Raw genomic sequence first — 14,100 nt, forward strand, 5'->3', positions numbered from 1 at the left:
CTGTAGCATCATAGACAGGTCTTTCAGGGGACTGTTGCTGCTGGGGAGTTGGAGACCCTTCAAACAGTGACAGAGGAGGATCAGGAGAAACACCCCTAGGACAGTCCTGAGGTCTGGAGAACTGGCTCAGCGCTTTTGCTGCCTGCACAGAAACTTTGGTAGCAAGCGGGGGTTGAGCACAAGGATCCCGTTGAGAAGGGCCACCGGAGCAGAAGGACCCATCATCAGAGGAGGCTTCTTCATCAGAGGTCGGCAGAGAAGCTTCAGCATATAGTTTGGATTTCTTGTTCCTGCTACGGGGGCTAGCCATGACTGAAAGGGTAGGCAGAAAGGAACCAGAAACAAGGAATGCAGGTCACATCTATAAATATATCAGGCCAGGGGCACCACAAGTCCCAGCAGTCCAGGGCCACCCAGAGAGCAGGTAGAGAGGCACTGGGATATAGCTCAGGTCAGAGGGGAGAACTCCAGTGGATGAGATAGTCCACAGAAGGCAGCGGAAGCATCACAAGTTCCAGCAGACCCAGGCCACACAGAGAGCCAGTAGAGAGGCACTAGGTATACAGCATAGGCAGGAGGTAGCACCCCAGCAGATGAGGCAGTCCACAGGAAACAGCAGAAGCCCCACAAGTCCCAGCAGGTCAGGGCCTCAGAGCAGGCAGAGAGGCACTAGTGATATAGGGTCTGCAGTTGGAGCTCCACAGAGGGCCAGCCAGTCCATAAAGGGAAATAAGAGCACCACAAGTCCCAGAAAATCAGGGCCCACAGAGAGCAGGTAGAAAGTCACTAGGGGATATTACAAGCAGTAAGGGGTACTGTATGAAGTGAGCAGTCCCCAGAAGCCAGTGGACGCACCACAAGTCCCAGCAGGAGCCCAGCCAGGGCACAGATGTACTCACTCAGCAACCCCCAATAGCTGGCAGCCAGGAGCAGAGAAGCATAGGAGGTTCCAGCCCAGTCTCGAAGTGTGACATCCGCAGCTGCACTTTCCCTCCGGCAGGAGCTGCTATGGCCACCAGTAAAGGCGACCCCTCCCACGAAGACCGGAGATGGCACCCGTTCTTCAGGATGGCCGAGGGTCCAGAAGCGGAGAAGATCCCAGGGACAGCCCGGACGATCTTCTGCACCAAACCGCACCAGCTCGGGACCTCCGCTGTACTCCACCACCCAGCACCTCAGGCTATGGCCATCGGAGACCGCCCGCGCCACTCAGAGCCAGATCAAGAGTAGCACCCCGTTATCCTGCACCTTGGAGGGACCGAAGGCAAGAAGACCGGCGGGGAAAGGGTAAGTTTTCAGGGGTATAGAGCAACAGGGCAGAGGGAGCTCAGAGCGCACGTCCGCTCACACGGCATCAAGGCCACGCCCCACAAATTTGGATGTCTCAGCCATTTCAGTTGAGTAGAGGTACGCGTCAGGGGGTGCCCCGCTGTCACCCTTTTTATTTGCTCTGGCAGTAGAGCCCCTGGCGGCGGCCATTCAGATTTCACCTTCCAAATGTGGGCTGAGCCAGGGACCCTTGGAGAAGGTTTCCATGTATGCAGACAAAACTTTAGTTGATCTATCTGATGTTAAGGGCTCCTTGGGGGCACTGTTTGATCTTCTTGAACTGTGTGGCTCTTTTTTGGCATGCTGGTCAACTGGTCAGTCTTCTCTAATGCCTTTGTCTGTGGCTGCTGTTTTTCCTCCTTTGTTCACCAATGGTCTCCAGGTGGTTACTCGGTTTAAGTATTTGTGGGTCGAGGTCTCTGCATGTCTTGGGGATTATTTAGCTTTGAATCTAGATCCTGTTGTCTCTACTATGGCTACCCGGTGGCAAGCTTGGTCGTCTTTACCATTATTGTTGGCAGGTATACTGTACGCTGCCTGGTGGATCGACCTGGGTCTCTCCAATTTGTCTACTGCTCAGGAGCTCTTATTGGTTCATATAAATCTTTAACTAATGTCTTGTATAGATATACTCCTGATACTAAGTGATCCCTGGGCACTTTCCACAGCCAGTGTTGTCTCCCAGGGCACCTCTGTGGGGAAATCCTAATTTTGAGCACCTACAGGAGTTGGAGGCGGCTGGCTTTTGGAGTTCACATGGAGTCAAGTTTGCTGTATATTTATTTGAGGATTTTCCCTCCTTTCAAGAATTGTCTGTCTGTTTTAATGTCCCTCGGAGTACCCATTTTCGGTATCTTCAATTGCGACATGCGGTCTTGGCACAATTTGGCTCCCTTGATGTGACCCCAGCGTTTTCTGATGTGGAGTTGCTCCTGGGTACCACTGACCTTGCTAAATTGTTGACACAAGCGTATGCTCTGCTGCAGTCTGTGGGCCCTGATCCTTTTGCGTTCGCCTACCAGAAATGGGTTGAGGATATTCCGGACCTCCCGGAAAAACAATGGAAGGAGGTTGCAGTGATGCATGGAAGGATACCTCTCCTCCTCCTATGTTCTGTTGGTTTAATCTAGTTAATAGGTATGTTCCGTTATATAGAACCCTTTATATTAGTCGTAAGTGCCCCAAAAAATTTGATAAAGTCTGGATGCCCTGGTTGATTTTGGGGGAGTCTGTTGTCCCTTCTGAATGGCTTAGCTCTCCTCAGTAAATGTAACATAGTTTATAAGTTTGAAAAAAGACCAGAGTCCATTAAGTTCAACCTATAACCCTAATGAGTCCCTACTGAGTTGATCCAGAGGAAGGCAAAAAAAAAACACCTCATACTAGAGGTAAAAATTCCTTCCCGACTCCAGATATGGCAGTCAGAATAAATCCCTGGATCAACCTTCTGTCTATTACTCTCCAAAAATGCATCCAGGCCCCTTTTGAACTCTTTTACAGAGTTCACAACGACATCTGCTCTTACAGTAAAGAACCCCCGTCTGTGCTGGTGTAGAAACCTTCTTTCCTCTAGTAGAGGATGCCCTCTTGTTATAGATACAGTCCTGGGTATAAATAGATCATGGGAGAGATCTCTGTAGGGTCCCCTGATATATTTATACATAGTTATTAGGTCGCTCCTAAGCCTTCTTTTTTCTAAACTAATTAACCCTAATTCTGATAATCTTTCTGGGTACTGTAGTCCTCCCATTCCCCTTTTTACCCTGGTTGCCCATCTTTGAACCTTCTTCAGCTCCACTATATATTTCTTGTACACTGGTGCCCAGTACTGTACACAGTATTCCATGTGTGGTCTGCCTAGTGATTTGTATAGCGGTAGAATTATTTCCTTGTCATAGGCATCTATGCCCCTATTGATTTTATTTGCCTTGGCAGCAGCTGCCCGACACTGGTCACTACAGCTAAATTTACTGTTAACTAAAACGCCTAAGTCCTTTTCCATATCAGTCATTCCAAGTGTGCTCCCATTTAATACATAATTCCAGCCTTGATTTTTCCTCCCCATGTGCATAACCTTAAATTTATCAGTGTTGAACCCCATCTGCCACTTCCCAGCCCAAACCTCCAACATATCCAGATCCTTTTGTAACAGTTCACTGTCCTCTATTGTGTTTACCGCTTTACAGAGTTTAGTATCATCTGCGAAGATTGCTACTTTATTATTCAACCCCTCTACAAGGTCATTATTGAATAAAATAAATAGAATAGGACCCAAGACTGGTACCCCACTGGTAACAGTCACCCAATCAGAATAAGTACCACTAAAAACCAACCTGTTTCCTATCACTGAGCCAGTTACTTACCAACTTACACACATTCTCCCCCAGCCCCATCCTTCTCATTTTATGCACCAACCTTTTATGTGGCACCCTATCAAACGCTTTGGAAAAATCAAGATACACGACATCCAGCGATTCCCTGTGTCCGACATTTCTCCTCAAATGGTGATTTAGGATTCTCACAGGTGTTTGGTGTGTGTGTGTGTATGTTGATTGTTGTTGGGCGGTTACTCTGGGGACTTCATGATTGCACTGAATTTGTTTGAACTTATCATTAGGGATCGACCGATATCGTTTTTTTAGGGCCGATACCGATAATCGGTGCAGGTTAGGGCCGATAGCCGATAACTTATACCGATATTTCGGTATAAGTTATCGGCTATTTAACCCCCTGCGACACCGCTGCAGATCATTGATTTAAAGCGGGCACTTTAAATCAATGATCTGCAGTGGCTTTTGCGGGGCCATAGGCCGCCGCCGCCACCACCCGCTTCTCTCCCCTACCACCTGCCAGGGTGCTCCGGGCCATCCATCGTTCCTGTAGTGTCCGGGGGCGTTCCGGGTGGAGGGTGGTCCGGTCCGGGCTGTCCTTCTCCACTCCGGGCAGGCTCCGGCCTAGTACGCTGCATAGACGTCGCTGCGCAGTGACGCCCGTGCGCAGCGACGCACCTGACGTCACGGCGTAGCGGCGTCTATGCAGCATACTAGGCCGGAGCTTGCCCGGAGTGGAGAAGAGGCCCGCCGGAGAAGAAGGACAGCCCGGACCGGACCACCCTCCACCCGGAACGCCCCCGGACACTACATGAAGGAAGGATGGCCTGGACCACCCCCATTACGGGTAAGTTTAATTTTTTTATTCACTCGGAGGGTGGGGGAGGGGCCCGACCGGTATAGCGATATGGGAAAAAATCCATACCGGTATACCGCCTAGCATCACGGTGGGGGGTGTGACGCGGTGCGGTGGGTCGGAGGTGCGGCGGGTCGAGGGGGTGGCGGTCGCGGTGCGGTGGGCGGGGCATTATCGGCAAGATAATTGCAGATACCGATAATGCCCAAAATCGTGATTATCGGCCGATAATATCGGCCATACCGATAATCTGTCGATCCCTACTTATCATCTTGATTCATTCTCCTCATGGCCATAGTGGAACTTTTGCGAAATTCTCTGTAATGTCTTTGTTTGCATTTTATTTTATTAATGAAAAAGTTCACAAATACTTTCAGATTAAATAAGATCAATAAAATAGTAAAATATCACAGCATGGATGTATGTACCTTTATCAGTAGGTGTTTCTTGTGCAATCACAATTGCACCCGTCAATTCTTTCTTGTCACTGTCTGACAGTGGATAGTCTGATGACAGACAGTAAAATAAAGCACAGATTGGGTCAAATTCAGGATCTGGTTCCAAATCTCGTCTAGTTCTTGCATGTAACTCCATGCACATGAGTGTCAGATGCTGCACCTGTATGAAGAAAAAAGACAATTGTTTGCAGCACATATTCCAAATCTAGTTAAAGGAAATGTCCGGTGCAGACTTTTTCTTTTCCATCCTGCCCGGGTTGCAAAAAAAAAAAAAAAAAAAAAGAGAGAGCTCCGCTACAGCTGATCGGTCGGCCAGGCTGTCTACTTCTGTCTTCCCTTAGCCCGGAACGTCACATGGCGCTTCAGCCTATCACCGGCCGCAGCGATGTCCCACCTCAGCCGATGATAGGCTGAAGCGCCGTGTGACGTACTGGGCTAAGGGAAGACAGAAGTAGAAAGCCCGGCCGACCGATCAGCTGTTGCGGAGCTCCGGGGAAATGTAGGAAGGTAAGTGAAAGTTTATTTTCTCTCTTTTTGCAGCCCAGGCAGGATGGAATAGAAAAATTCTGCACCAGACATCTCCTTTAACACATGAAGGCATTACATTATACCAATGTGATTGGTTATTTAGCAGACATTTCAGTTTAAAAACATTGGCTTTGTATCTTTGCTTTGCCTGCTGCTTATCACAACAATGTATTGTATATGAATAGACATCTGAATGGACTGGAGCAAAAGGAATAAATGAGGACCTGAAGGCATGGATTTGTCATTCAATATCATAAAAAAAAAAACATGTTTCTGATACAGACTTGCCACTCAAGCCCGTCACCACACCCACGGCTTGAAAGTTCAATCTGTATTCATGTAGCTTAAAATCTGCTCAGCATTCATTCTCTTGGCTAAACATCTTACTTCATGCAGGGCCTTTGCATCTTGTAAGTTTTGTGCGCTGACTTTGAAGCCATAAGAGTTATTCAGAGAAGGACCCTCAATCTGAGAACTTTCTTTCTTCACATCAGCCATGGCAGCAAACTGATTCTGTTAATAACGTGGAAGGAGAAGCATTAACACATATATAAAGACATAAAAATTTAAGAAATTAGTTAAGAACAACTTAGCGATCAAACATGTATAGTAGAAACTTTGCAAAAACACTGAGTAATTTAGTAATATTTACCAATAACAATTGCTCCAGAAAGCTCTGTATTAGTATTTTTCAATGTAGTCATAAATGCAATCTATATTACAAACAGCTACCTTTAATTGAGTAGTTAGTAGAACTCGCCGAAGTTTATCTGGGTTTGCGCCTCTTCTCTGACTCTTTTGAAATCGAACTTCTAGAACACAAAATTGAACATGCACATGTCAGAATATACCACTGTTACAGGCTTGAGTAACATTTTTGTGGAACACTGATACAGCCAAGCTTAAAAGGGGTACTCCGTTGCTAGACATCTTTTCCCCTATACCCGAACCCAACATTCTGAACATAATGTTCAGAACGCTGGTGTCTGCAAGGAGATTGCGAGGGGTCCCAGCATCTAGCAATTGAGTACCCATTTAGGTATTCAAGTTCATCTGCATTTAAAGGGGTACTCTGCCCCTATACATCTTATCCCCTATCCACATGAATGGAGGGTGAGTGGCCTGGCGTCACGAGGGGGCGTGGTGTGATGTCACGTCCCCTGTCGTGGGAACCCAGCGTTCTAAACATACTGTTTAGAATGCTGGGTGCTGCACGGAGTTGGCAGGTGACTCCAGCGGCGGGACCCCTGCGATCAGACATCTTATCCTCTATTCAAAGGATAGGGGATGAGTACCCCTTTAATACAATTTATTCATATCTGTTTGTTACTAACAATTTCCCTGCAACATCAGTGAGTGATCCATGAATACGGGCAATGGTACCTATAATTGCTTGTTTCTTGTTTACTGTATATTCATTGGATTTTTTATCTTTTTATTGGCAATATTAAAAGTAATGTTTTAACAAGCCATCTCTCAGGACAGCTTTTGTCAGTTGTGATTTTGTGGGCTCATATATTGTGGGACATAAAAAAAAAATTAAAATAAAATAAAAAACACAAAAGAAACTATATTTCCTTTCTGTTATTAAAAAGGATCTGTGGCCTCTCCTTAGCTCTGTGTGGTGCCATTTCTCTGTAATGATTACTAGAAATCCTTGGTCACTCCATGTAATAAAACAAACAAGGCAATTTGCATTGCAATAAACCTTCCCCTGTTGCCTATGTGTATACTATTTAACCCCTTCCTGCAGAATGACTTACATAAATGTCAAGTTATGCAGATAATTCACACATCCTGACGTTTATGTAAGTCATTCAGTTAACCCGGTGATGCACAGCATTGCATGGGTGAACAGGCAGAAGTCCCGCTGTTACCGGTGGGAGACAACTTCTGCAAGCCCCTCCAGGACCATCTGTGAATGGTCCTGGTCAGCGGTCCCTGTGGACCAATCACAGTGTCTTAGCTGACTAGGGGGGTTAAAGTTCAGATTCCCTCCCCCCCCGCTCTGACCACCCCTAGAAGTCTGGGCAGAGCGGGGGAAGAGCTGCGGGGGACAATGTGGCCGGGGGGACCGGCGCAGGCAGCAGGGATCGGCAGCAGGCAAGTGGAGGAGGCAGCGTCGGCATCAGAGGCAGCAGTGAAGATTGCTGTAAAGTGATCTTCACTGCTGCTTCAAGGAGTTTCAAAACTACAGCCTTTCGCTGTCCGGGGCATGCTGGGAGTTGTAGTTTTGCAACATCTGGAGAGCCACAGTTTGGAGATCACTGTGCAGTGGTCTCCAATCTGTGCTCTTTCAGATGTCGCAAAACTACAACTCTCAGCATGCCTAGATAGTACAGGCATGCTGGGAGTTGTAGTTCTGTAACATCTGGCTCTTCGTATGTTGCCGAACTGCAACTCCCAGCATGCCTGGGCAGTCTGGGCATGCTTGAAGTTGAAGTTTTGCAACATCTGGAGGGCTACAGTTGGGACACCACTACACAGTGGTCTCCAAACTGTTCTCCTCCAGTTGTTGCAAAATATAAGCCGACATGTCTTTGCTTAAGGCTTATACTAATGCACCCTTTTATCTTGCTGGGTAGCATTAGGGTTTCACCTGTGAGGCCTGCTATAAATGAACCAACCAGGGTGGGGCTTGTAGCTTGTCTCCTCCCTCCCATTTTATGTGTGCCTAGTCCACACTGGAGGTAACTGAGGAGCAATCTGCAAGTCGGACCTGTGGCTGCCGTAATTAGGTTCCTGGTTTTATTTATCTGGCCAGGTAGGTTAGTGTTAGGTCCCGCACCATTTGAGAAACCTTGGCGTGGTGTGCGGGCTCAAGTGTGTCCTTCATATAAGGATATACTGGCTAATGTCTCAATTTTACATCAGTTTTGAGGGTTAGCTAATGTCATTGTGTACATTAACCACAGCAGTGAAACCACATTGTGATCCATAGGTGCAGGTCCTCCACTCCAACATAGGTGCACAACTGCACTTGGGGTTGAGCACCTTGTATCACCTTAGATCACGTCAATGTAATTGTTTGAGCTGTAGTTTTGCAACAACTGGAGCAACACTGGTAGGGAAACATTGTCTGTTTCCTAACTCAGAGTTTTCCAACCCGTGTGACTCCAGCTGTTGCAAAACTATAACTACCAGAATGCACTGACAGACCATGCTTGCTGGGGGTTGTAGTTTTGCAACAGCTGGAGGCACACTGGTTGGGAAACACTGAATTAAAGAGTAACTATCACTAAATTAAATTTCCCTATTCCCCCTCCCCATCTGTCCCTGACACTAACTGCATCTATCCCTGTCTTTATTTTTACCCAAATCCCCATAAAAATACCTTATTGTGCAGAGCTGCAGGAGCTCAGAGTTGAGCTCTCTGGTGAGGGCAGGAAGTGGGCGGCCCCGGCAGGCGCGACGTTATCTGAAGCCTGGCCGGGGCTCTCTTCCGCCAGTCTCCTCTTTCTCTTCAGCAGCTCGCGGGCTGCAATGAATGAGGAGAGGGATATGCAGGGGGCGGGGATATTAAAATTTTGCGCGCTGCGCACGTACGAGCGCTGTGCTCGCTCTCTGCCTGTATAGGAAACAGGCAGAGAGCGAGCACAGCGCTTGTGTGAGCGTGGCGCGCAAAATTTAAATATCCCCGCCCCCCCTGCATCTCCCACTCCTCATTCATGTGAACGCACATTTCGGACCACGCTGTGCCACGTGTGAATGTACACGGGCGGGGGGTTTACAGCGAAATTCTCACTGCAAGTTTGAGATGCAGGAAATTTTCCGCTGCAGCTCAAACTCCCAGCGGGAAACTCAATGTGAACCCCCACCTGTGTGAATGTACCCTAAAAACACTAAACTACACAAAAAAATTGTAAAACACTATATATACACACAGTCTCACCCCCCCCCCCCCCCCCAATAAAAATGAAAAACATCTGGTACGGCATTGGTTCCAAAATGGAGACTCCAGCTGTTGCAATACAACAACTCCCAGTATTGCCGGACAGCCATTGACTGTCCAGACATGCTGGGAGTTTTGCAACAGCTGGAGGCACCCTGTTTGGGAATCACTGGCATAGAATCCCTAACTCCCTAACTTAGGCCTTAAATACGCATGATGCGCTCTCACTTCAGAGCCCCCTTTTGGAAACTACACCCCTCACGAAATGTAATAAGGGGTGCAGTGAGCATTTACACCCCACTGGCATTAGACTTTTGGAACAGTGGGCTGTGCAAATGAAAAATAAAATTTTTCATTTTCACAGACCACTGTTCCAAAAATCTGTCTAACGCCAGTGGGGTGTAAATGCTCACTGCACCCCTTATTACATTCTGCTCACTGTACCCCTTATTACATTCTGTTAGGGGTGTAGTTTCCAAAATGGGGTCACATGTGTGTCGGGGGGGGGGGGGGGGTCCACCGTTCTGGCACCGTGGGGGCTTTGTAAACGCACATAGCCTTCAATTCCAAACAAATTCTCTCTCCAAAAGCCCAATGGCAAGTCTCTTCTGAGCCCTGTAGTGCACCAGCAAAGCTTTTCCCATTCACATATTGGGCATTTCCTTACTCAGAAGAAATCGTGTTACAAATATTTTGCTATTACCCTTGAAAATTTCAGATAACACCAGCATTTTAGTAAAAAAATTAAAAATGCTCACGTCCAACTTAAACAAAAAATTTTCAAACACCTGTGGGTAGTTATGGCTCACTATACTCCTTGTTACGTTCCTTAAGAGGTGTACGTTCCTTAAAGGATAACTCCATTACGTAAAATGTAAAAAAAAAATTGTCTCATATTAAAGCTCTTGCTCTTACCTATCCATGAAGCTTTATTTTGCGAAAATCGGTCCAGCTGTTCGTTCAGAATCACGGCCAAAAGTGCCTGTGACGTCATCAATATGGCCACCACGTGCCATGATTCCCTGCGTTCGCTTCCTGTAAGAATTTCACCACCCCCCTGCTCTTGCTCACTTCCATCTGTTTAATATGCACGCCCACAGTAAACACCCCTAAAGCTAACCACACCTAGCCCAGTCTCGTCACAACCCCTTGTGATTATAATCAGCCAATCAAGCTGTGCAGTAACATACACCCTCCCCCCTCCCCTGTTCTGTCCTGCGTTCCGTTCTGTTATGCCATCTATGCATTGCGCACGCGCAGGGCTGCGGGAGAAGTCTCGGAGTTTGAGACTTTCTTGTTTACATTGCGCATGCGTCTGGGGAGAAACCCGATTGGCTCACTGCTCTTACACTGACGTAAGAGCAGTGAGACTTGTGCGGCTGCGCTGCAGCGCCGCCGCAGCCATTGGACAAGGGATCAGGGAGAAGGAAAAAAAAATGCTCAGCCAATGATGGCTGGGCAAATATGAATATTCAATAGATGGGAGTGGCTGTATTGAGGGACGAGAGCCACAGATCAGCACCGCAGCATGCCTGGAAGAAGTTAAATTCGACCACAAGATGGCCGCCGCAATAGAAGTGAATGGAGGTCGAAAAACAGAGTTCACATGCCCCTATACTACTTCCTGTCGGACCGAAAAGACCGCGGTACCGGAGAAAGCATGCAGGACAGTTAATGTAAGTCTATTGGAAAGTTATATAACTTTTAATAATGGTGTGAATTTTTCATAATTTTCTTATCCTGGAGGTCTCCTTTAAGGTTTTTTTTTTGTGTTTATGTCAGAATCGCTGTAACGATCAGCCACCCCTGTGCAAATCACCTCAAATGTACATAGTGCGCTCTCAATCCTGAACCTTGTGCGCCCGCAGAGCATTTAACGTTCACATATGGGGTATTTCCGCACTAACAGAAATTGCCTAACAGATTTTGGGGGCTTTTTCTCTTTTTACCCCTTAAGAAAAGGCAAAGTTGGGGTCTACTCCAGAATGTTATTGTAAAAAAATAAAAAAATTTTACACTAACTTGCTGGTGTTGCCCCATACTTTTCATTTTCACAAGAGGTAAAAGGAAAAAAAAAGACCCCCAACATTTGCAACGCAATATCTCCCGAGTACGGAAATACCCATATGTGAACATAAAATGCTCTGCGGGCGCACAACAAGGTTCAGGAGTGAGAGGGCACTATGTACATTTGAGGTGATTTGCACAGGGGTGGCTGATTGTTACAGCGGTTCTGACATAAACACAAAAAAAAAAAAACTGAAGGAATGTACACCCCTTAAGGAACCTAACAAGGGGTATAGTGAGCCCTAACTACCCACTGGTGTTTGAAGAATTTTAGTTAAAGTTGGACGTGAAAATGAAAATTTTTCTTTTTTCACTGAAATGCTGGTGTTATCCCAAAAAGCCTCCCAAAATTTGTAACACCATTTCTTCTGAGTAAGGAAATACCCCATGTGTGGATGTAAAGTGCTCTGCTGGCACACTACAGGGCTCAGCAGAGAAGCAGCACCATTGGGCTTTTGGAGAGAGAATTTGTTTGGATTTGAAGGCCATGTGCGTTTACAAAGCCCTTATGGTGCCAGAACGGTGGACCCCAACATGTGACCCTATTTTGGAAACTACACCCCTCACAGAATGTAATAAGGGGTACAGTGAGAATTTACACCCCACAGGTATCTGACAGATTTTTGGAATAGTGGTCCGTGAAAATTTAAAATTAAATTTTTCATTTGCACAGCCCACTGTTCCAAAAGTCTGTCGAAATTCAGTCTCCAAAATCCCATTGTCGCTCCTTCGCTTCTGAGCCCTCTAGTGCACCCACAGAGCACTTTACATTCACATATGAGGCATTTCCTTACTTGAGAGAAATTGGGTTACAAATTTTGGGGGAGCATTTTCTCCTATTACCCCTTGTAAAAATTCAAAAACTGGGTCTACAAGAACATGTTAGTGTAAAAAATTCCGATTTTGAATTTTCTCCTTTACTTTGGTGCTATTCCTGTGAAACACCTAAAGGGTTAACAAGCATTCTGAATATCATTTTGCATACTTTGAGGGGTGCAGTTTTTCTAATGGGGTATCTCTAATATGAAGACCTCCTCAAATCCAGTTCAAAACTGAACTGGTCCCTGAAAAATTCAGATTTTGAAAATTTTGTGAAAAATGTGAAAATTGCTGCTGAATTTTGAAGCCCCCTGATATCTTCCAAAAGTAAAAACATGTCAACTTTATGATGCCAACATAAAGTAGACATATTGTATAGGCGAATCAATATATAATTTATTTGGAATGTCTATTTTCCTCACAAGCAGAGAGCTTCAAAGTAAAAAAAATGCAAATTTTTGTACATTTTTCATAACATTTTGGAATTTTTCATCCAAGAAATTATGCAAAAATGTACCACTATGATAAATAGAATATGTCACGAAAAAACTATCTCGGAATCAAATTAATAAGTAAAAGCATCCCAGAGTTATTAATGCTTAAAGTGACAGTGGTCAGATGTGCAAAAAATGCTCTGGTCCTTAAAGGGGTACTCCACCCCTAGACATCTTATCCCCTATCCAAAGGATAGGGGATAAGATGTCAGATCACCGCAGTCCCGCTGCTGGGGACCCCGGGGATCGCCGCTGTGGCACCCCGCTATCATTACTGCACAGAGCGAGTTCGCTCTACACGTAATGACGGGCAATACAGGGGCTGGAGCATCGTTACGTCATGGCTCCACCCCTCGTGATGTCCCGGTCCGCCCCCTCAATACAAGTCTATGGGAGGGGACGTGGCATTCATCACGCCTCCGCCATAGACTTGCATTAAGGGGGCGGGCCGTGATGTCATGAGGGGCGGAGCCATGACATAACGCAGCTCCGTCCCCTGTATCGCCTGTCATTACGCACAGAGCGAACTCGCTCTGTGCAGTAATGATAGCGGGGTGCCGCAGCGGAGATCCCGGCGGTCCCCAGCAGCGGGGCCCCGGCGATCTGACATCTTATCCCCTATCCTTTGGATAGGGGATAAGATGTCTAGGGGCGGAGTACCCCTTTAAGGTCAAAATGGGCTTGGTTTAAGGGGTTAAACATGCAAATGTGCTCACCACCTCAGTATCCATTGAGGAAGCAAGATGAGCAAAACATACATTGGAGTCTGAGGCAGAGGGGAAGGTCCTTTCATTGGCACAGCTTTCTTTCCTCCTTTTTGTATGTTTATAATCTTTGGCACTATTCTTGTTACAACTTAGACATTTAAACTGTGTCCTACTTATACAGATAAAGATTTATCCAGCAGACAAACATCAAATGCTCTTTATGAGTTATCAGTCTGCATTGGTCCTAGCCATATGGCTGTTCTGATCTAATAATATGAGGTTTATTTGTAATAGTATTTTCAGATATAAATAAAGGTATGACCTGTTCTGTAGCTTGTGGACACTGGCTCAGTAAAAAGATGTTGCAATAGGAGTATTAGTATCATACTAGCAGCTTTAGGGTGAGAAAATATCTGGAATTTGTAGTTGTATTGATTTATTTTACTAATAATGCATAACCAAATGGTTAACAGGGTGTTACTAGTAAGGGGGGGGGGGGGGGGTCTGGCATTGTAAGCTCTGATTGGACAGTGCTAGACATGCCCCCCACTGGTAACACAACACAAAGCCATACAGTAATTACATGTATAATTTTGGTAATTCTTTATCAATAACCAGGA

General features: G+C 46.1%; 1 protein-coding gene across 2 annotated transcripts in view; it reads right to left on the minus strand.

Annotated features, from left to right (window-relative positions):
• Positions 1-14,100, minus strand: part of REV3L (REV3 like, DNA directed polymerase zeta catalytic subunit) — a 224,886-nt gene that overhangs the window by 44,439 nt on the left and 166,347 nt on the right. For both annotated transcript variants that reach the window (XM_056566337.1, XM_056566338.1), the window contains 3 exons: positions 6,234-6,313; positions 5,889-6,014; positions 4,944-5,133 (listed from right to left, as the gene is read on the minus strand). In XM_056566337.1, the coding sequence (XP_056422312.1) occupies positions 4,944-5,133; positions 5,889-6,014; positions 6,234-6,313 (396 nt within the window). The remainder of the gene's footprint in view (positions 1-4,943; positions 5,134-5,888; positions 6,015-6,233; positions 6,314-14,100) is intronic.

The sequence above is a fragment of the Hyla sarda genome, chromosome 3 (assembly GCF_029499605.1).
Source record: "Hyla sarda isolate aHylSar1 chromosome 3, aHylSar1.hap1, whole genome shotgun sequence".
NCBI classification, from domain to species: Eukaryota; Metazoa; Chordata; class Amphibia; order Anura; family Hylidae; genus Hyla; species Hyla sarda.